Source organism: Myotis myotis, unplaced genomic scaffold (assembly GCF_014108235.1).
Source record: "Myotis myotis isolate mMyoMyo1 unplaced genomic scaffold, mMyoMyo1.p scaffold_m19_p_14, whole genome shotgun sequence".
Taxonomy (NCBI): domain Eukaryota; kingdom Metazoa; phylum Chordata; class Mammalia; order Chiroptera; family Vespertilionidae; genus Myotis; species Myotis myotis.
The window spans coordinates 32,634,572-32,658,327 of record NW_023416318.1 but is presented as its reverse complement, the minus strand read 5'-3'; the positions used below and the strand labels follow the sequence as shown (position 1 = coordinate 32,658,327).

Below are 23,756 nucleotides of genomic sequence, written 5' to 3'. Positions count from 1 at the left end.
TTAATAATTAACACTTATAAGGCTCAAAACTGGAAAAAAATTAGATTTCATGCAATATCATCACGTGCCTTACAAAAATTCACCATAGACCATCCCATCAAGAAGTAATCCACAGGGCCTTAGAGCTGCTGGTGCTTTGAAAGGTCACCTCGTCCATATAAGTCCTCTTATTCTTGGCAAATAACCTTCAAGGCTTCCATGGCACCACAGAATAGTGACAACGTATAATCCCTAAATGATTAGACGCCTTCTTTTAATGCCAACATATAAAATTCAAAATTCAATTAACTTACTTTTCCAGATATAGAGTGACCAGTGGGGAACAGATGTTGATGGTTGGTTTCATTAACCCTAGAGTCATGATGGCTTCATGTAACTGTTTTACTGTTTCGGTTTCACCTCTTAAAGCTGCGCCATTTAGGATGTGAAAAAAGGACAAGACTGTTGTATCTTTGATAAGAACATCCTTCTCTTTCATTTCCTTTAGAATGTTAATAGCATCTACAACGAAGGAACACAAAAGACCCTTAGGTAATTTCATGTAGGGAAAACAAACTGCTATTAAAACAGCATTTCAAGCACAGCAGGAATGTAAATTCTAGTGTATAATGCCGATTTCAAGTTAATTACTACTTGCATTTCTAAACGAGACTACAATTATAAATCCACAATAGCATGGTTTTATCATTTCCCTGCAACTTTGACTACAAATTATAGATAGGGACTGTGTGCCCACTCTGCACCACATAACCCTGTACGGTCTGCCCTATAGCTGTTAAGATCCTCCTAAATGGATGCTTTTATCGTTCAGAGCTAACATCTGCTAAATCACACCATTGTTTCTTCAGCAGATGGCTTGTCAGGAAGCCAGATAATAAAGATGTGTTTACACTGTATATACAGCCAGACTAATGGTCTGATACCGATAGGGCCTGTTTGCTATGTCGATACTAATTAGCCAAGCAGAGCCAATGAAAGCTTTCCAAAAGACTGCATGTTAATACATTAGATTCATTAAGCTTCATTAGGAAGGCAGAAACAAACATTTTAGGATATGGAATAAGTGCATTTTTATAATGTTGCTCTTAATTATTGCACAGGCAAAATGTTTTGACCGCTTTACAAAAAGTGATTTTTAAAAGCAGTTAATCATTATAAGGAATTTTCTGTGTTAGAAAGGCTTCCTAGGAAAAAATTCAATTTTCAAGTCAAATAGTCTCTCCATACATTTTTCATCATAAAATAAGTTTTTAAAACTCTCTAGAAATAAAAGAGAGGAAGGCTGAAAAAGAAGTTTCAAAATAAAACCCAACGAGAAAGTTAAGAAACAAGCAAACAGTAAGAATATATCAAGTGTGATTAATTATATTAGGCTTAGCATTATCTCAACAATGAGAAAACTAGAGTATGCACATCAGCTATATATTATCTAGGTTTTCCCTGAAAACTTCTAAATAAAAACTTGTTAAAGTGCACATTTGGTGAATGTTATCAAAAGGTAAGACAAAGACTGCTGCAAAATTCATATTCTTAAATAAAGGTTATGTTTATAAGTTTTATGTTCAGCCTTCAGACATTTAAAGCAAAAACAAAGCCATTAGTGCAGGCATATAAGCAAATTGTTCCATAAGCCAAGATCTTCAAACTCAATCCAAATAGCAATGCTAATAAAAACTAGCTGCAGAAGTGCAAAAAGCACTGAGCTGTGCAAATGTAAATGACACGCTTGCCAATCCATTAAAACTAATGGCCTACACTGTCCATGCTGCTCTGGTTGGATTCACATGCAAATTTGTATGCAAAGTGTTCAAGCACTTTGCAGGACATGATATACCATTAATATCAATTCACATGTTATTCCAGTGGCAAGATACTTGCATCACATATTTCCTTTATATGCCCAGGCTTACCTTGGAGTTTGCCATGTTTTCCCAATACTTTTACAAGGCCTACATACTTGTTGGTGTCAAGGACAGCAGATGAATCTAAACGGTCACTAAAAGTTAAAAGCCAAATTTACATTATGTTAAAAGTCAATTAACTGCATAAAGAACAGCAATATCCATTTTATCACTCATCAGATAATCTGAATTGTTGCTAATATTGGCCTCTACATTTCAGTTAAGGTTTATTTTTAAAGCCATATTCACATTCACTTGTTATTATAGTCAAAAAAGACAAAAGAAATAAAACTTTAGCATTACATATAAATTGCATCACTCTATCTGCAAATTATAGGAATTGAAGGAACTCTTGCTTCATGGCACTCTAGGTGATCCCAACTTTGTAATGAACATTGAAATACTCAGAGACATACTTTTATTTGATAAATCTATCAAAATTAGACACCTAAAGATACCTGAAAAATGGACAGAATTTTGTTTACTCGCCCGAACCAATATGCTCAATTAATATTTGACAAAGGAGGCAAGAACATACAATGGAGCCAAGAATTTTGTTTACACTACAGTATAGAAAGGAGACTGTTAAACAAGCCTTATAAAATAGTTACCATCACCACTGTTGTGATATGCAGTTGTATAAATGGGGGGGGTCAGGGGGACGGAAGAATCTTGGCTTTAAAGGAATAGTATGTCTTGTACTTAAACAAAGACTCTTTGCTGAAAATAAGCCATAATTAACCAAAGAGTCTCATATTATGCAAAAACACTGCCAAAAGAGAATTTTTAAAAATTACATAAGAGAGTAATGTTCAATCTTCATGATCCATCAAGGACGGTGTATCAGCATTAAGGTTGATTTGTTTCAGTGCCAGCATACTCACAATTCTTGTTTCAGGTTCAGTGCTTCTTCTGCATTATCATGTCGACAGCACAAATTTATTAAAGCTGCATAGCCACCAATAACCATGTCTGATTCATATTTTGCTTTCAATTCAAGAGCTTTTTGCATGTTCTAAAATAAAGGACAGACATGAAAAAGAACAAATAAATATAAAAGAAAATACAAAATTTCTTGTTTTAATGTTTAAGTGTAGAAAAAGTTACAAGTGCTTTAAAAATAAATGGATTCAAGTTATTAACTTCACCTTGTTCCTTAATATTTTCATTCACCTTGTGAAAAACAGGTAAGACATGTATGTAGGGTTTAAAAGATTTGTTATCTGTAATGCAAAACAGACCACTATGCCAGATTTGACGTTTTAGTACTGTATTATAAAAAGGACATTCCAGATTAAATATATACCAAGCCACCCCCTACTCACAGTCTAATTTCCATACACAGAAAATGTATCATTGCAAAGTTCCTCAAAGTCTAGTTTAATTTCCAAGTAATGTGAAAAAATATTTTGGAATTTAACAGTACCATGTTACAATCTTAAAACCTGTTATATTTTTTCCCTAAAATCACAGGCATACAACCAAATCATATTGAACTAGAAACTGGAAAAATCTAGTGATATGCCACAAATTGCAGACACACACTAAAATAAACACAAAGTACAGCTGGACGCCTGCTGGAAAAAAGCAAGAGACCCTTTATCTCAGAAAGAGCTTTTTTTCCAGCAGGAAAATGGAATTTCAATCCCTGCATTAACAATCTAGTAATATTTGACTTGCAAATGACTACTGCATGTATCAGTTGCTTGACAATCTAGATATAAGAGACCGGAGCCATGGCTTGAAAGGACATTTGGCATGTATGATAAACCTATCATGGCTGTTACTATCATTCACTTTGCAGATTATTGTAAACAAACTACAGCAACCTGAAAACATGCCATTCAAGGTGTAGTGGAAATTAGTTAACCTTTCATTTAATTGCGTTCTTCACAGGCAAGATGTATAATAATTGTAAAAATCACAAGTATTCTATTTGGCTTTGCCTATACTTTTATCTATAAAAATTTTTTTACCTTAATAGCATATTTTGAATATTTAAACAAATGTTACCTCTTCTGAACAAAGCACTAATATGAGTTGCTTTAGGATATCTCCTACAGGTTGATTTTCAGCTTTTAGTTTTTCAAGTGTAGACTCCAAATCAGACGATGAAGCCTTAATAGTCTACAGAAATGGAAAGAAAAAAGGAAAGAAATTTACTACAAAAAGGAAAAAAGGAAAGAAAATGTACCCCTTGCCACTCTTCTGTTTGTTTGTTTATTTATTTTTGCCACTCTTCCCTTTAAATTGACCTCTCCGAAATGTCATAAATGCTATCAAGAATATTAATCTGGGGTTCTGTGAATGGATTCTAGGGATTTATAAAGCTCCTGAGACTATATGAAAATTTCTTAGATGTGATTTTTCTGAGTTGAGGAATAGCTTTGACCAACTTCTTTCTTAGAGTTATACTGTCGGCAAAATGTTAGGAACCACTGATTTTATAAAGACGGTCTAGAATTTTCATTAAATGTGGTTTTTATAGTAGGTAGAATCTACTCAAAAAACCTACTTACTTTTTGAGAGTCTGTCTTCTCTCTTTCAACCAACAAATGAACATCCTAAAATTGGGATTTAAATTAGCATTAGAAAACACATGGAAAAATACATGAGCAAATGTCAAAAGCAAATTTTGAAAGTCTCTCCATATTTTACTGCTATTTTTCCATCTTTCCAAAATTTTCCAGAAATTCTGTCATATTTTATTAACCATTATAATAAATGTTTTAAATGAATTCTTCAATATATAAACAGTATTTACCAACAATCAATGAAAAAGCCTTGTTGTAATTGTCATTTAAATAAATTTTCTTGGGCTAAACATCATATTTAAATAAAATTTTAACGTGATTTTATATATAAATTAAACATTTCAAAAAGCTAATTATTAGTTCTCACACACCTTAATCAATTCAGGAACGTGGTAGCTATCCAGTAGGTTACGAATGCCTCTGTAGATATTTTCAGAAATTTTTACATTCTGTGCAAAAGGAAAGGAGAAAAAAAAAAAACATTCAGTTTTAGACAAGCAAACTGAAATTGGTCTAACAGAAATTATCTCAGACATAATTTAAGTCTCCAACTCCTGTATGTCATTGAGAAGTGGTCTGGTTGTACTTAAAAGCAGCAATTTCAAATCTAATAGATACATGTCAGGCAGGACAGGCATTATATAGCAAAAAATGAAATGGTACCATCTCCTTCAGCTGATGGAAGTATTGTCTCAAACGCTCCTCCTTGGCCTGTACCTCTGAGTCACTCATGCTGTCAATCAAGTTATAAAGAAAATAGCCAACAGCTTCTGTGGAAAAAAACAAGAGAAAGCATTCCACTAAAATTACTGAGACTGTCATGTTATCAAGATTAATTTATAAGAAATCATTTTGGTGTGAGATGTCACCCTGATGAGAGGCTCTGAAATGGCAACAATGATCACTGAGGCATAGAGATTATGTGGTTTGGGAGCACATATCTAACTGGTGAGTGAAAGGAATATTAATTATTTTCAGACCGAGTGACAGCTTTTCAGTACTGAATCTTACTTCAATCTATTTTTTCTACCACTCTATGACAGAAGTGGTCCTGCCCAAGGCCTTACTTCTTTCCTGTCCAAATCACAATAGTGAGAATAAATAAATGCCTTGTACACATTTCCATACTAATTTTTTATGGGCAACATTTAGGGAAACATAAAATTTTAAAGGATTGTTAAATGTTGAGTATAGAAAGTTAAATAATTTTAATAAGCAGATACAGCAATCCTGTGGAGAGCTGCCTATTAGCCAATGAAAAACTAAGATTAACAAAGATGTTTTATAACAACAGTAATTTTTCTATGCATTCAAGCATAAAATGTATAAGGGCCATGTGTTAATACCTAGAAAATCCGAACTTTCAGGAAGGGTACCTTCTTATAGAAAACCCTATATTCTAGGCCCCATGTTATAAAATTAATGAAAAATATTAAATGTTAAATAATGTAATAAACTATATTTAAATGAAAAAATCTACCAAGACCTCTTTACTACTTTATATGTTTAAAATTAATACCTATAAGACATTAAAATCACATAAACACTAAGCATTACAAATTTGTAAGTCTACTTTCATCAGTACCAAAAGAAGGATTTCTTCAATTCCTAAAAAGAAAAAGCCTCCCAATCCTGTCTTTTAAGAAAATAAATATGACAAAATGAAACAACTCATAGATCTCAAAATGTTGTGGTTATCAACATAAAAACCAAATGTTTTCAAATTTCACTTTCAAAAAGAAAATGTTTATTGCTGTAATCTTTCTAGCCCATCAATACACAGAAGAATGAATTTGTGGATAAGTTACAATCATCGAAATTGAAACGCTACCCATTGGTCCTTGAGGCTCCTGGCAATAACGTCCATCCTTGTACAACAGTTCTGTTATCTGTTAAGACAGAAAATTCGTGCATTGCAGCAAGAGAAGCAAACAAGAATAAATGCAATCTGAAATTGAATTCTTGAAATAATAAAGCTTCTCCCCAGTAAGATATCATTCTATATCACCGTAATTCAACACCACCCCCACCTGCCAAGGAGATTGTTTCGTTCTTAAATAATAGGTTTGTCTTTTAAAAACAAAACCAAAACAAACACAAGTTGAAGGAAAACTGCAATGTGTTTTATGAATGTGTCAGTAAGAAAAACTCTAAACTGATTTATATATTATTTTAAATGAATTGCTATAAATAAGAAAGAGCATATAGGAATTATCAACCAATATTTTTTCTCATCATATTGTTTTTGGTCTTGCTGAAATTGGACCAGTTGCCTCTTTTTAGTGAAGTATTACAGAAATAATAAAGTAAAATATCCTGGACCATTTACTTTATTTTAATTTTCAGTTTTTCAACAATCTTTTCCCAGGCATTTTAATGGCATTAAAACAAAAGGGGCCAGAAGTTCTAATGTGTTTATTCTCACACATTATTCAAGTCTTATCAATTGAATACGCAAACACTAAAACACATACACAACACTTATTCAAAGTTAATTCTGCTGGCAAATTTTTAATTAAAAAAAAAAAAACCCAAATGTATTTTATAATAAAAATGATTACAAAATCTATAGCACTGACTTGTAATTTTTGAACACAATATTCTGACTATATATCCCTGGACTGAAGATAAGAACAAAAACATACAGCTATTTTCCAAAGTGATATGAGGAATCATGAACTAAACTATGCTTTGTGTATTTTAAAACTAATTTTTTTTTTGCTCTTCAAATAGTACCTGAGACATGTTATAAGTGTCAACAACTCAAACTGCAGTTAATTCTACTACTATTTATTTGCTAATAGGGAAAATGAGATAAAATTAACCATATCCCACTTCATTCCACCATGAAAAATCATGCTGTGGTTAATGGCATTTCAAAAGGTAGAAACTGTTTAAAAACTAAGTAAAACAATTGTCACCTACAAACTGTTTTCAATCAACACAGACATATAGAAGATAGACAATACACTTTATCAGAAGTTGTAGCCATACATTAAATAAGACAGCGACATTTAATACCAAATTGTGAACAAAGATACATTGAATAATGAATAAACCAATAAGAAAGCCTTTCTAGTGGAAAAATTACTTACAAATATAACTATCTCCACCATATATTATACCTGACTATACAGTTTGAATAGCAGCATAATACTAAAAACAAAACTGAGTAAAATTTAGATTTCAAAAAATATTTAAATTGAAAATAGAATTAACATTGTACATTTTGATTTTATTAAGATACAAATATTTCTTGCAATTCAACATAAGGATAATTGCATTTCCTGCATAAAAGCAGTTAACGTCTTAAAAAGACAAGTTTAAAATTGGTATTTATGTCATTCACACACAGATACACTTACACAAATATGTCTGAATGCACATATTTTAAAATTACTTATTAAATCTGTATGATCAAATATCAATGCAATAATGTTTACAGTTGTCCTTCGGAAAAATTAAAAACCTTATGAAGAATTTAGGACACGAATGCTTCAATAATAAATTTCATGATCGAGGAAGGCAATTTTAAAACTAACTTCAAGATTCTAAACTCACTAACTTGTAACAATGTATCACAAATGTGTATAGCATAACTCTTGCTCTTAATAGCTTTTTATACATCACCTTATGATGTGCTGTATTAGAAGTACTTACCTTGCTCCAAAGATTTATATTCATAGACCTGCAGAGGGCAGCAAAGGATTGAAAATAACTCAGTGGTTTAAAAAACATTTTAACTTAAAGCGAACTAGCAATTATTATATATAATGCATACAGATCAAAGGCTTAAAACAAATAGGTAAATAAATGTTTCCAAAAATAAGTAGAATTCTCAGAAGGTAATTTAGAAAGGTTGACTCTCTGACTTTGAACCCTCAAAATAAAAGTTAGTTTGGGTAAGAATCATTAAGTACTTTGATGGAGCAAAATATTTGCATGGTCTCTAAGTGTATGCCCACAGACTGCTTACTGCTTGTAATGGTAAAGAGAGTAACCATACAATGGAGAAATTGAACATCTTCACCTGGTGATCAAAATTAACATCACTAAAGAGATGCTGATGGACAATGTGTTTTCAGATTTAATTCCCCAAGGAAACATCACTCCTGCGGCATTTCAGGCAGGATGTGTAACCTGAAGCTAATCATAGGGAACCATCATGAGGAATATTCTATAAAATAACTGGCCTATATTCTCCAAAAATGTTAACATCATAAAAGACAAAGGCTGGAGAACTGTTTCAGGTTAGAGAAAATTAAAAAGGCAACATTCATCCCTGAACCGGATTCTGTACAGGAGGGGAGCGGGGGAAATACAAAAAAAGAAAATCATTGATAAAACTGAAGCATAAACTATATTAGACAAAAATATTCATCAATGTTAAGTTTCCTGAATTTGCTAATTGTGCTGTAGTTGTATAACAGAATAACCTTGTTCTGTGGCATTACATACTGACATATAAGGGTCATGATATATGTGCAACCTAAGCCCAAACAGTTCCAAAAAAATAAATTTTATATAACTATATGTATATACAGATTGACAGACAGAGGGAATGAATAATGATAATGTGTCAAAATGTTAAGTTAATAAATGGAGTATGTAAGAGTTCACTATAGTATTCTTGTAACTTTATGTAAATTTGAAATTATTTCAAAGAAAGCAAAAAGAACAGCTTATCCAAATTTGGCCTGTTTAAATGAAAATCCATTTACAAAACAAGATAACCAATGTACACTGATCTTATACTACTTCTAAGTTTTGTAAACGTAATGTCTATAAACTTTGCATATTTAATTCAAACATATAATCTAAGACTATGTGTTTTAATTATAATTTTTACAATGTAAATATAATTTATATACTTATCATAATTATATACATTTACAGTATAAAATGCCCACAAAATTTATAGGCCTTTTTAAACCTGAGGTTGGGCAGTTTTGGGAGGAATGAGTTTTGGTACAGTGAGTTAACAGGGCAATTACTTTTACTTTAAAAACATTCAGAATGAACTACTGATACACTTGGATGGATTTCAGGGACATTAATGTTGAGCAAAAATAGCACAATCTTAAAACATACTTTATGAGACCACTGCAAAATAACAAAATTATAGAAATTGAGAACAAATTAATGGCTGCCATGGGTTGGCAGTGGTGGGTGGGGGAGAGAGCAGTATGACATAGTGGGGTAGTGCCAGGGGGACATTTGTGGTGATGACATAGTTCTGTATCTTCATTGTAGTGATGGTTACACAAATCTACAAGTGATAAAATGTGAGAACTATACACATACATTGTACCAATATAAAATTCCTGGCTTTGATAATGTACTATCCTATATAATAAAAGGTAATATGCAAATAGACAGAATGGCAGAACAACTGAACTGGTGCCTATGACGTGCACTAACAACCAGGGGGTGTGCACGGAACATGGAGGGCGTTGGCAGCAGGCAACAGAGCATGGAACATGGCAGGCCTCAGCTGCGGAGGGATGGTGGAGCAGGTGAGTGGGGGCACCAGACCAAGGCAGGGCACTATTGCTGTCATCAGGGGAAGCCTCTGATGGTTACTGAAAATTCTTTGCTCCCGCACGCCGCAGTCCTGCCTGGCGCTTGCACCTGCTGCCAGCCCCGCTCGCACCTGCTGTTGGTGCTGGAGCCGCCACTCGCCCCTGTTGGCACTGGCCCCACTTGCACCAGGGGCGGAATGGTGGAGCAGGGGACCAGGGGCCGCAGATGGAGGAGACAGGTGGGGGATGTGGAGGATGGGCTGAGACCCGCCCCTGAGCCCACCATAGCCTCACGGTCCACAGTTCCTTTCTAGGTGCACGAATTCATGCAGTGGGCCCCTAGTAGTTACATAAGATATAACCATTGGGGGAAAATGGGTGGGGAGTACATAGGTTCTCTGTGTTCTATCTTTACAACTTCCTGTAATTCTTTGTTCCAAAATAAAAACTCAAAAACATGTTCCATGCCCCTCTAGAACCCTCTTCCTTATGATGAAATCATCCCTCCACTGAAGCACATTAAGAAAAAGTTTTGAAAAAAAAAAAAAAAAAGATGGAATGAGAAATCAGTTAACAGAAGAAATGATAAAGTGACCTAAATAAACATTGTAACTGTAGCCCTGACTGGTTTGGCTCAGTGGATAGAGCGTCAGCATGCGGACTGAAGGGCCCCAGGTTCGATTCCGGTCAAGGGCATGTACCTTGGTTCCTGGTCAGAACACATGCCTGGATTGTGGGCTTGATTCCCCAGTAGGGGGTGTGCAAAAGGTAGCAGACATAATCAATGTCATTACAATCCTTTATCTTGGCATTAATGTAACCTTTTTCTTCATTTGATGCTGAATCAAATATTAAAATCCCTTTGTCAATACATTCAGTACATCTACTTAAATAGTCTCCTACTGTAAGCTTCTTCAGGGCTGTGAATGGGTAGGAGAAAACTGAGTATTAATGGCATTTAACTTGGTGACTTCAATAGGACTAGCAACAGAAACTTGATTTGATTTTATTTTTTTAACATATGAAAAGCAGCCCCACTTCAACAGTAGACTCCCACCTGTCAAGTTCAGACTGCTGCCAATGGGTCAGAAATTCCTCCTTAGATCACAGAGCTCTTTCTCTGTAGACTATGAAGACCTAAATGCCTCCACGGAAATTCTGAAGCATTTCTCTTTTTGAAATGCAATACTCCCAGCTAAGTTGTGACCTAGCTTCAGTGACACATTGTCTCCTAGAAGTGATTCAATATTTCTAGTGGTGGTTTTCAGTAGTATTTCTCATTTGAACTTTGTAAAGCTAGCATTACTGTTGGTAGAAAAGAAAGTCTTATTTATGCTAAACTTTTTCTTGCCCTTGATTTGACATAAGAATTTACTAACTTTATCAATTAGATCTAAATGCCCTTTAAAATATACTCTCAAAAATAGCCTTAAAAAAAAAAAGGTTAAAAGTAAAAATTCCCTAATAATCTTAAATACTCTCACCTTACCTAAGCAGTATTGAATTTAAATAGTTTTTACAGGTGTTTTTGCCTACATAGGTTAGACAATTTAATCTATAAACTGGGAAACTTTAGATTGGTAATCAATGACCATTTCTTGAGCTTATCAATTTAAAGAAATACTAAATTGCCTCTTAAATACTACTTTCAAAAGATATGAAGAAAACATTGTTGGTTTTTCAAAATTATTGTTGGATAGTATAAAAAATTAATCTTGGCCAAAACAGGTTCCAGAACACATGATGAACTATTGCCTCATAGACCCTGGACCGACCACCAGGAGGCAGATTATATTAAAGGTAGCTAAGTATCCCCAAAATCGAATTCCAACACTGAAAGGCATACTCAAGTTTCCCTTAGAATTAGCTCAAGTGACTATGATATATCATTTAATATTCTATAAATTCTAATATTTCTGACAATAAGAAATAATTATTTTTGATACAGTTAACTAAGTCGATCTGTTATGTGCTAATACAGGAGTTGCAGGTAGTTAATTTGGACTCTATTAGGAATGTCATTAAATACTCATCCTTTTGCAATCCCACTGTTAACAATTGATTCAACAAGGATTACCAATGGCTGCTAAAACCACTGAGTGAAAGTAGCTAGGAAATAGGATAGACACATTGTCTCAAAGTATTACCCATATACTTCTTACTAATTACAAAGTGAGTAAGGTTCCTTTGCAGAGGAGACATATGGGAACCACTACCATAACCAAGCGTCCAAACTTAGTTGATGGCACCAATATTTGACACCTGACATTATAACTCTTGAGACAATAAGAAATACTTATCACCTATGAAGTATTCTAGCTAAAAATGTTCAATCTGAGTCTGATCATGAGAAAAAATTCAGACAGAAATGTGACAGGTACATTCTACAGATAAAGTAGCTTGGACTCAGTATCATAAAAGACAAAACAGTTAAGGAAACTATTCTCAATTAAGAGAATATAAATACAGCAATCAAACGCAATGCATGACCTTAATTAAATCCTCAATAAAAAATGACAGGCAGGTTTCGGCACCCCCCCCCAAAAAAAGGCAAAACAGTCAGAACTATGACAATCTAAATATGGTGATATTATAGCATTATTAATTTCTTTTTGGAGTGATATTGGTGATTATACAGATGACCTATTTTTAAGAGTTGTAAGCTGAAGGATCCAGTATCATCTGTATGTCTACAACTTCAAGTGGTTCAGTAAAAAAGAAGTAATAGTGTATGTATGTACAAGTTTGCTCCACCTCAATGTGCATATACATAGCTATACATATATCTATATCTAAAGAATATATAAGAAAGCAAGTAAGTATTGAGAAAGAGTATATAAGAAAGCAAGTAAATACTGAGAAAGAGTATATAAGAAAGCAAGTTATAAGAGTATATAAAAAAGTAAATATTGCAAAATATCAACAAATGGTAAATCTATATAAAGGGTATGTGGATGTTTCCTTTACTATTATTTCCATTTTTCTTTATGTTTAAATGTTTTCAAAAAAAACAAAAGTGGGAAGAAAAAGGTCATTAACATTCCCTGAGCACACAGAGGAGGAACACAGTATTATATTGAATAAAAGTCACCTTGTAATTAAATATTCAAAGTATAAATCAAACATACATATAAATTTGTCTATAACTCCAATTCACCATAATTCAAATAGTGCTTTCTTCATTAAAACAAGACCTTTACCAAATTGGTGTGTATTTCTTGGAAAAGATGGTATAAAAGACTGCATAAACTCAATTTAACTACTTAGTAGAAAGAATAAAATAAATTTTTTTTTTCTTGGAGTGGACGGAGCAAGCTCCTATTCCAACTCCCAGCTTCAAAAATACATTTACTGCCGAAACCGGTTTGGCTCAGTGGATAGAGCGTCGGCCTGCGGACTGAAAGGTCCCAGGTTCGATTCCGGTCAAGGGCATGTACCTGGGTTGCGGGCACATCCCCAGTGGGAGATGTGCAGGAGGCAGCTGATCGATGTTTCTCTCTCATCGATGTTTCTAGCTCTCTATCTCTCTCCCTTCCTCTCTGTGAAAAATCAATAAAATATATTTTAAAAAAAAAAATACATTTACTATATTGTCCTCGGATAGAGGATGTATCAGATATTAAACTGATAAGAACAGTACTACACTTGATCTTAGCCAAAAGGCCAAGAAGCAATAGATTTAAGATCATTTCAGGTAACTAGGACATTGGAAGATTTAGAATAATATCTGTCTTTTCTTATATAGTAGGTCAAAAAGACAGTAGAAATCAGACCATATTCAGGTAAAGGACATATAAGGTGATTGATTATCTTACCTCCTAAAGCCTAGAATTAGGGTGCCTCTCAAAGAAGTAAATGAGAAAGGCAATGTATTTGATTCCACTGCAAAAGAAAATTGTCATCATTAAATCTCAGACCAAAGACAAAAACTTAAATTATCAACGTATTTGGAAACACTTTTATACCAATATCTTTTAATACTCATTTTGGAAATTTTATGTTTAAAATGGAAATATTTTCATATATAAATAATTACTAGATATTGCAGTATCATATACTATACTATATTCAATATAATACAATGTAAACTACCCATTTGAAACACTTTTACTTAGTTTTCACGTGTATAAATATAACTAATGAACTTATATTATTTCATATATATGACAATAACTAATCTACTAGCATACTTAGAGTCAGCCTGGTACAAATCCTGAGGCTGCATATTAAATGGGCAGTGTGGCGCTACAAAGGGGCAGAATGTAAATACCTTATGGTACCCCTGATCTTTAAAGACAGTAGATGAGGAGGAAAACTTTTCTGGGAGTGGGATTGGGTTCTATTAAACCATTCACACTTTCCCATTCTATTTTTCACTATGATCAATGACAAGCTTTCATGAGAGAGTAACAACCTGAAGTCATAAAATAGGCCTTTACTTGTCATATAATCTACTTATATGAAAGCTTAATATGCAGTGTCCCCTCAGGAGTTTGACCGACCGGGAGTTTGATCGCTTGCTATGGCGTGCGCTGACCAGGAAGTGGCGTGGAATGAAGGAAGGCCCTGGCTGGCAGCTGGCAGCAGGGGAAGGGAGGCCCCAGCCAGCAGCCGGCAGCCACTACGGACCCTACACATATTTCGTGCACTGGGCCTCTAGTTGATTTATACTGATCTTTCACTTTTCTGAGCATTTGTTTGCTCTACTACTCATTTTGTCTTTTAACAGTCTGCATCCTTGTATGTTTCAGTACTGACATTATAAGTCTTATTGGCCTTGGTATTAGCATCAGACCTTAAGGAGTAAGGGATAGAATCACAGTAGGTATCTCCTAAATGTATTTTCCATGTTACTGCATTAAAATGGTGCCAGGTAAAATAAAAATAAAATAAAATGGTGTCATGTTAACCCTGGCCAGATGCTCAGTGGTTAGAGCATCAGCCCTTGGACTGGAGGGTTGAGGGACCAATTCCTGGTCAAGGGCATGTACCTCAGTTGTGGGGTTTGCTCCCTGCCCCCAGTTGGGGTGCATGCAGGAGGCAACCAGTCAATATGTTTCTCTCACATCAATGTTTCTCTCTCTCTCTCTCTCTCTCTCTCTCTCTCTCTCTCTCTCTCTCTCTAAAAATCAATGGGAAAAATATACTCGGGATATTTATTTTAAAAAAAGTGGTGCCATGTTATAAATAATTGACTTAATCTTTTCAGTAAACATGTAATTTGGGTACTGAATGGTCCAAGATGAATTGAATTATAGAGGAACTCACAGTGGAAGCAAATTCTGAAGACAATTAATAAACACAGTTTAGGTGAAGATTAAGATACTATACCTGGTTAACTTAAAAAAAACCTCATGGGAAAAGTCACAGTACATTGTAACATTATTTGCTCATCTCTCCTAAATGTGAATAAAAATTTAACCCACACACATAAGTAGAAGTGTTTTAGACCACCTGTTATAGCCCTTCACCAAGGAGCATAAGTTTCTCAGGGTTTTTTATACAATACTAGAGGCCCAGTGCACGAATTTTGTGCACAGGTAGGGTCCCTACCAGCTGCTGGCCAGGGCCTCCCTTCCCTGGCTGTTCGCTGGGGCCTCCCTTTGTTCCGTCCCTGGTTGTCAGCACACATCATAGGAAGCGATCTAACTCCCGGTCGGTCGAACTCCCGAGGGGACACTTTGCATATTAGGCTTTTATATATATAGATTTGAAAATCTAAAAATCATTTTTAAAATGATGTTATTTAGTCACTCAAGGAAATAGTCTTTCAACAACCTTTAATTTGCTTGATCAAATTAATTTTTCATGCCTATAAACACAAGTGGGAAAATGTTTCCTACTAGTCCACAAACTCCATCTAGATAAGCCATCCTTGTGATATGGTAACCAAAAGTGCAGACCTGGGAGCTGCCGATAGTGATTACCAGCAATTACAGAACTAACTAATCTCCACAGACCTGCAAATCAATAGAAGAGAGGAGGCACACACAGGCATGAACTGAACTGCTCTAGTCTTAAAGTTCCTGGAATTTCTTTTCTAATTTAATAAATAATCTCTTGAAAATTTATTTTTATACTATTCAAATTAGTATTTTACAGAATATTGTCAAGTTTTTATTCATTAAAAAGGCGAGCAGAAACATCTCAGCAAGTTGAAGGCTGCTGACGAGAAAACATCTAGTTTCCTTAGCAACAAACAAGTCTGAAAAATCAAGGGGTTGACAATGAAGTGGAATGGATGGTATGATAATGAGTAATGGCAGCTCTCATGTATATGCCCAGATTCCTCAGCTAATGTTTCTGTTTTCATCTTGTCACAATGGAAAATCTATATATTATATAGAGTGGAAGGCAAAATCAATGCACGCAGACAGCAGCCAGCATTATTACACAACCTTCAACTCAAATAACTACACCCCTAACAGTCACTAATTTTCATACTGAATATTTTGTCTTTTCTTTACAATATTATGAACTATTTTAAATAACATATACACAGATAATATATACCAATTATCTGGTTTTTACAAAGTTTCCACCTATAAAATTGAATATACATTAATCAGAGCTTAACTTTTAATATTCTAGGGCAGGGGTGGGCAACCCCTGGCACGCATGCCAAACATGGCAAGCCAGTAACTTTTGCTGGCACGCGAAACCCTCTTATAATCTTCCATTTACAATTTTTTTCTTAATATCGACTTTTTCATTTTTCAGATAAATTCAGTGTAGGTGCATCTTAGATAAATAAATAATTTTACATAACAAATTATCTTAAAGACCATAGACATGGATTGACAAGAGATGGGAAGAGCAATTTCTATGCCTCTGCCTTAACTCTCCCTGCGTTCCTAGATCCGACCAGTGTTTTGGTTTCATCCACATACACTTGTGAATCTTTGTTCTCAGTGATGAATTTTGTTAAGTCTCATAATAGGAGTAGCCTGGCGGATGAAAGTAGTAGCTCGCGCATATCTCTGAAGGTCACGAAATATAAACCTGATGTAAAATCTCTGTCATCAGTGATGCAGCAGCAAAAGTCCCACTGATAATATCCAACGGAGTCATAAAGTTTTCTGTCGGACTATCAGTGTACGTGTATACATTAAAAAAATAAATGTATTTTTCATCATCCTATACTGTGTTTTTGTCACTCGAATGAATTTTATTATTTCTTCAAGGTTCTTCACATACGTACACATTAAAAGATATCAAGTAGGCGTAACATGTTGTCAAAAAATTACGGTTGGCATGCAGAAGAATTTTGAGTCAGAGATTTTGCTGGTTTTGGCACGCACTCACAAAAAGGTTGCCCACCCCTGTTCTAGGGGTTAGAAATTAAAGTTTGTGTTTTGTTTTTAAATAATATTTTCTTCACAAGATCTAAAAAACTCCCAAGTAACATCATAAATATGTTAAAAAGTGAAAACGTTAAGAAATGTCCTAATTATTAAAATGTACTATGGTGAAAAGAACAAGGTTGAAGATAGAAAATGTTGGTTCTAGCCAAACTGCTAACTTTGGGCAAGTCATTTAACTTCTCTATGCCTTCCTTTATCTATCAATGGAGGTAATTTTATTAACATGATGAACATTGTAAAGCAACTTTGCATTTAAAAGAATTTAGTAAAAATTTGCTGTGTTTTTGTTACTGAGGACTGGCTTTATGTAACTTACAGCTAAACTAGAAGTTAGTTTAGCAAACAGTTTCAGGCACAGTATCTCATTATGATTTTCACAACTTCCACAAAGTAGATAGATAGGTAATACTGTCCCCATTTCATGAAACTGAAGCAAAGAAAGGTAGAGAGGCTTATTCCAGGTCCCATAAACAAAATCCAAGTCTTCTGGATCCCCAGTTTTACCTACCACCATGTTATCTCTAAGATTCTTTTAACTTCAAAATTACATCCAAATTATCCACAAGATCAAATCATAAGCTGTCTTATCAGTTTGACTTAAACAAAACATAAAAAATTCCTTGCTTTCAAGGAAATTACCTTGAACTACACTGAGGTAGGCATTGAGGGCAATAACTATCCTGTATGCTTTCATTAGTAACTAAAACCACACCTATCAAGTTTACTGCTAATGTTGCATACTTACAAAATGATAAAACATAGTCTAAGTTCCCACTTATTGCTTCACTTCTCAATTCAGCTTGAGAAAATATATTACTGTCAAATGGACATCCATTTTCCTAGGGATAAAGCACATTTCAATATTATGCCTTAGCTAAAAACATTTTGATATGCTATTCAAATTTCCTATTTTCCCATTTATTTATATCACCATATTCTGACAATCCTTCATTTCTAGAATATGTAAATCAAGTAACTGAACTTCAGCAACAGTTCCAACATTACAAATTAAATGCTTATCTTCAAATTTAGATAATTTGTTACCCTTAGAATGCCTTCCTTCTAGGAAAAATTTACTATTGATAGCATTTAGAACAATTCTCTAATTTAAAATAAAATGAAAATTGAATGCACTGATCTAAAATGACATTTGGGACAGTTAGTGAGGTAAAAATAAAATTTAATTTATCTCCAAGTGGTTTTCACTTTTCCTAACATGATCATTTGTTTAATAATTTAAGTACAGAAGCCAAAAATTAGCTCAAATATACTTTCTAAGTCACAGTATAATAGCACAATATTAAAAACCACCCAATCAATAATAAGCAATGAAAAAAAATTAATTATGGTATATCCATACAATAACACAGCATGCAAGCATAAAAAATAATTGGTGGAGTTACACACTATAATGGAAAGGTGCCAAGTTAAAAGAAGGAGATTTAGGGAAATAAGAATATGTAGGAAATTACTTTTTTAATTCTTTTTTTAACAATAAAATATGTACAGGCTCAAAATACCCTGCTAAGAACTCAGAGAAGAGAGGTAAAGACACTCAAGACGTAAACTCTATCCTTCAGAAGGTTGTAATTATGTAATTATTTCAAAGAAAGAAAAGAACGCTCTAATATTAAAAAAGTCAAGGTTTCATGTGAATAACCACCTAGGAACCAGGTATTTTGAACAAAATATTTCTTATTAAAGTATTTGATACTCTGCCATGTTGTCCCTAATTGCATGTAGCACTTTGTTTTGAAAATGGAGAACATGGAAAGTGTAACCCTTGCTGATACAAAAGTCTATTTCTTCATAAAGGCCTTCCCTGTTCTCATGCAGACAGGACACAGTGGTCAGGAAAATAATGCTTTGGAGTCAAACAAAAGATTATTTTTAAAAAACAGAATAGTAAATATACTGAGTGTATTATGAAAATTCATATAGAAGTGAAAAGTAATATTCAAAAAATGAAAATTATAGCTGCATTACATAGTGGGATTAAGGTGCAAATAATGTTTTATTTAAATATTTTCTGATATTGGCATATTATCTTTCAACACACAATAATGCTGCTTTACTTTAAGGTTTTTCAAGATTTACCAATATTTTTACAAAACTTTAGAAAACTGCACTAAAAACACGACCATTTTTAGTGCTCAGCTTAATGACTTTTTACTTTTTAGTCACACAAAACATTAGGGAGGCAAGACATTCAATTTAATTATGAAATTAAAATCATATTTTAACTCACCTGCAATACAGCACGAACTGACTTTACACTATCAAAGGATGGAAACACATAATTTACGTATGTCTCCTGATCAGGATTTACTCCCATTTCATGCATTTCTTTGAGGACTTTAACTATACCTATAAAATTTAAAAGCACCGAGATGAAGAATTTGGAATAAATTAACAAAAGATCAGAAAGTTTAGTTCATTCAGCTTCTGAATCATAATGAAGAATACTTAGCATTTTGTTTGCCTAAAAAAGAAAGCAGAAAAATAACAGAACTGGGAAATAAGATAAGTGAAATTCTTAATATAGAAAAGATTATAATAATGCTCCCTACTTACCTCTCAAGGCAGTCATAAAAATTAAAAGAAAATAATGTGTGGAACCCTAAAAGTATTAAATAAATGTTAATAGTAACAATAATGATTTAATTTTCTCATTTTAAAACACTCTAAGAATTTTTAAAATTTCCTTAGATATTATGTAGAATAAATGTAGCATAAGGTAACCATATAATTTTCTAATGTGTGAAAATGGTCAACATACTGATAACTTTATTCTGTACAAAACACTTCACCTAATCATCTACACCTCAAATACTTTTTATTCTCTTAATTCATTTTTTTTTCCAATAATGTTTATCAGGAGGAAGAGTACATTCTGCTAACCAGACGACTTGTGTTACTAGCATTTATAACATATGTTTTTTCTAACTGAAACTAAAATAGGTTTAATAAGATCTGGGTTCAGTCACTCCCTCAGATAAGTTCAGTCAATACCTCAGGCATTCTCAGGAAGTATACCAAAAATATTCACTTCAGTAATACAGTCAGGCTCTGGCTGGTGTAGCTCACTAGGCTGGTTGGAGCATCATCCCATATACCAAAATGTTACAGGCTCGATTACTGCTCAAGGCACATACCCTGATTACAGGTTTGATCCCCAGTTGGGCCGCATACAACTGATTGATGTTTCACTCTCACATCAGTGTCTCTCTCTCTCTCTCTCAAGGCGTGACCCAAGTGAGGATTTTTTTAAAAATAATAATATAGTCAGATGGGAAGAAACATTTATCAGTAAGGAAAAAAAGATGACTGATCTGACATACCTACATCCTCTAAAAAATACAATTCATATTTCTTTTTTAAAAAGATTAAAATAATCATAACACGGATCCCAAAGCTCTGTGAACTTAAAAAATCTAAACTAAGACTAAATAAACAATCTAATAAAAAATTTCAAATATTGTCATAAGGAAGTTTATGATTCTAGAGGAAAGTTTCCACCCCAAAAATTTTATAAGAATTAAAATAGCCGAAACCGGTTTGGCTCAGTGGATAGAGCATCGGCCTGCGGACTGAAAGGTCCCAGGTTCAATTCCAGCCAAGGGCATGTACCTGGGTTGCGGGCACATCCCCTGTGGGGGATGTGCAGGAGGCGGCTGATCGATGTTTCTCTCCATCGATGTTTCTGACTCTCTATCTCTCTCCCTTCCTCTCTGTAAAAAATCAATAAAATATATTTTTTAAAAAAAGAATTAAAATAGTTCAAACTTTTGGGAAAGATAAATGGTTTACCTGATCAACTTTCACTAACTATGACCATTTATGTGATTTTAGACTCTAACCAGAGCACTCACTTTATTAGGACCCAATTTCTTACTTTTTGAAAATACTCTCTATTCAAACACTTCACTCAACTGGCATTTAGGCTTTCTTATCGGCTCTTCCATATATTTTACCCTTCTTATATTCTTATTTTTATAGTTTCTAAATATACCAAGAGATGTAGATCCTTAGTTATTCTGGGTTATTTCTTCTTATTCAGGCCAACTTGCTAAAATTCTAAGTGATGACTTTTCCATTTGTGCCACAAAGAAATATACTAGTAAGATGAACCACGAGGAAGTCATTGTAAGAGGCTGGCTTAGTGGCTGGTCATGGCTAAATTCACAGCCAGAAAAATTCCAGAATTCAATAAAAATTTGATCACCCTATTGTTGAAAACTCTTGGTGCAATTTGATCTGACCCTGAATATCTTTCTTATCCTGAATGGTTTTATTTATTCCACAGGAAACATTCCTCTACCTCCTCCATCACTAGAGCCATTATTTTCTTCTTTTATATGTGACTTTCCCTGGACAAAGAATAAACTCACTGCAGTAATAAGAATGTTAGTTGCTTACCTTACACTAAAGAAACTAGAGATTATATACTGCCATTTCCCTGTTACATGAAGGAAGGTTGTAGAATATGTTACTTTACTATATTTCTGAATCTCCTGCAAAGGAGAAACTAGTTTTTAAAAACTGTAAAACAATTGACAATATCTTGTACTCTCAAGTTACCTTTCTCAGCTTTTCTATTTTTCCAGATAAACCTTCACTGACTCTGGGAGGTTGGGGAATGGATAAAAAAGGTGAAAGAGATTAAGAAGTACAAACTGTCAGTTATAAAGTCATAGGGATGTTAAGTACAGCGCAGGGAATAAAGTAATATGGTAATAACTATGTATGGTGTTAGATGGGTGCTCACGAAGGTGGTCACTTTGTAAGATATATAAATGTCTAAACACTATGTTGAAACACCTGAAACTAATACATTGCATGTCAACTGTAACTGGAAGACAAATTACTTTTTTTAAAAACCTTCACTGATTAAAAAACTTGGTAACACTTTTTTAAATGCCCCTAATGCAAAAATCAGTATCTAATTTTTAATCAATAGCTAAAAATTTTCATAAAATAAATTTAGCATAATATTTACAAACGTCTAGTAGGGAGGGCAGAAATCCTCACATGCAATCCCAGCACTACTGACAGCTAGATGTGGAACTTAAGGTCACTCACTAAATCTCTCTGTGGCTCTCAGTTCCTTCAATATAATTTGAGCTTTCAATAAGACACCTCACAAACCTAAATTCTAAGGTTCTTAGAAAAGAGATTCAAGATAAAATGCCCACTTTTCTACTAGTGTGAGCTACATGTACAGAAAAAAATTACCTTTTGTATGTACTAAGTGTGAAAATATGATATCCAATTCAAGACTAGATACAGTGCTATGGCTGAGGAAAGCAAATTTACCTGATGAAGCAACAAACATCTAAACAGGAGTCCCAAAAATATTTTCATATCTGTGGAAAGGTGGACAATACTTACTTATATGCCCACTCATTTTTATGGAACGATGTAAACTTTCTGTGGTTCAAAAATATGGGTTAAAGATTACTTCTTCAAGCTTTCAGAATTAGAGGTTATGCAAAGAGTTAATCAACTAGCATATTGTTTTCCAAAGATTTTTCTAAAAAGGATTGAGACTTTTATAGCCAGAAACAATTAGGGAATACTTGTTTCACTATTTCCTTTAAGCCAGAAGACAGCTATATATTTAAAATAAAATTGCAATATGAAAGTCTGCTAAAAGCACTTTTTTGTTGTTTGTGCATTCTGTTTGTCACCCAATGTCATACTAACAACTCTGCATCTCATTCTAAGCACATTACACTTTGAGATAAAATGAAAAAGACCATTTTTTGTTTCCCCAAGGGGGAAGTACTTCCGTTAAAAGCATCTTTTTATGATACTACTCTTTCTGAATTACCAATAATGCAAACCAAAGAATTAGATACTGTACTCTAAAATTTAATATTTGTTCAATTCTTATTCATATCCTATAGATATCCCATGTGTACAAGAAAAAAGTATGCTAAATGCTTAAATGTACTTAAGAACCTGAAAGACTGAACATTTCTGCCCTTCAATCAGCAGGCTGTCAGGTCATGAGCACTCATTGTGCAATGAAAGTTTTTCTGTCTTTCCTATTATTATAACTCAGCTCTGTTAAGGAGAAAGAGACTGGTCCACAAAGAAAATGGCCTAATTATATATAACTTTATCTTCAATAAGGCGAGGCAAACTTATTTCAAACTTTATATATAAAATAAAAAACTAAAGAGTTTTAGAAAAACATAAAAATAATGAACTATTTATTTAAAACTATACTCACAAGTTTGAGTATCAAAATCAGAGATGAATTAATAAATAAAATTAGTGTAATTAAGATGAAAGAAATCCATTACCATTTGGTTTTTTAAATGCTGATGATATTTTACTATGATTTAAATCAACTCAACTTTCTCAGGAGATCTCATACTCAGGAATAAGTATGCTTTCCCAAAGAATTCAATTAGATGTGTATAGAAA

At 33.7% G+C, this 23,756-nt stretch overlaps 1 protein-coding gene, 1 long non-coding RNA gene and 1 pseudogene across 5 annotated transcripts in view; all 3 read right to left on the bottom strand.

Annotated features, from left to right (window-relative positions):
* Nucleotides 1-23,756, bottom strand: part of LRPPRC (leucine rich pentatricopeptide repeat containing) — a 92,458-nt gene that overhangs the window by 45,076 nt on the left and 23,626 nt on the right. For all 4 annotated transcript variants that reach the window (XR_004971850.1, XR_004971851.1, XM_036334711.1 and 1 more), the window contains 12 exons: nt 19,570-19,688; nt 18,067-18,160; nt 13,773-13,839; nt 8,096-8,123; nt 6,267-6,324; nt 5,099-5,205; nt 4,807-4,884; nt 4,421-4,465; nt 3,915-4,028; nt 2,786-2,916; nt 1,911-1,996; nt 294-501 (listed from right to left, as the gene is read on the bottom strand). Coding sequence is in view for 2 of the 4 variants with exons in the window: in XM_036334711.1 (XP_036190604.1) it covers nt 294-501; nt 1,911-1,996; nt 2,786-2,916; nt 3,915-4,028; nt 4,421-4,465; nt 4,807-4,884; nt 5,099-5,205; nt 6,267-6,324; nt 8,096-8,123; nt 13,773-13,839; nt 18,067-18,160; nt 19,570-19,688 (1,135 nt within the window). In the remaining 2 variants the exon portion in view is untranslated. The remainder of the gene's footprint in view (nt 1-293; nt 502-1,910; nt 1,997-2,785; nt 2,917-3,914; nt 4,029-4,420; nt 4,466-4,806; nt 4,885-5,098; nt 5,206-6,266; nt 6,325-8,095; nt 8,124-13,772; nt 13,840-18,066; nt 18,161-19,569; nt 19,689-23,756) is intronic.
* LOC118669050 lies at nt 13,243-13,766 on the bottom strand. The gene is made up of 2 exons (XR_004971852.1): nt 13,544-13,766; nt 13,243-13,308 (listed from the first exon to the last, which is right to left on the bottom strand). It is a non-coding gene; the product is annotated as an uncharacterized LOC118669050 (long non-coding RNA).
* LOC118669572 lies at nt 13,515-13,632 on the bottom strand (annotated as a pseudogene).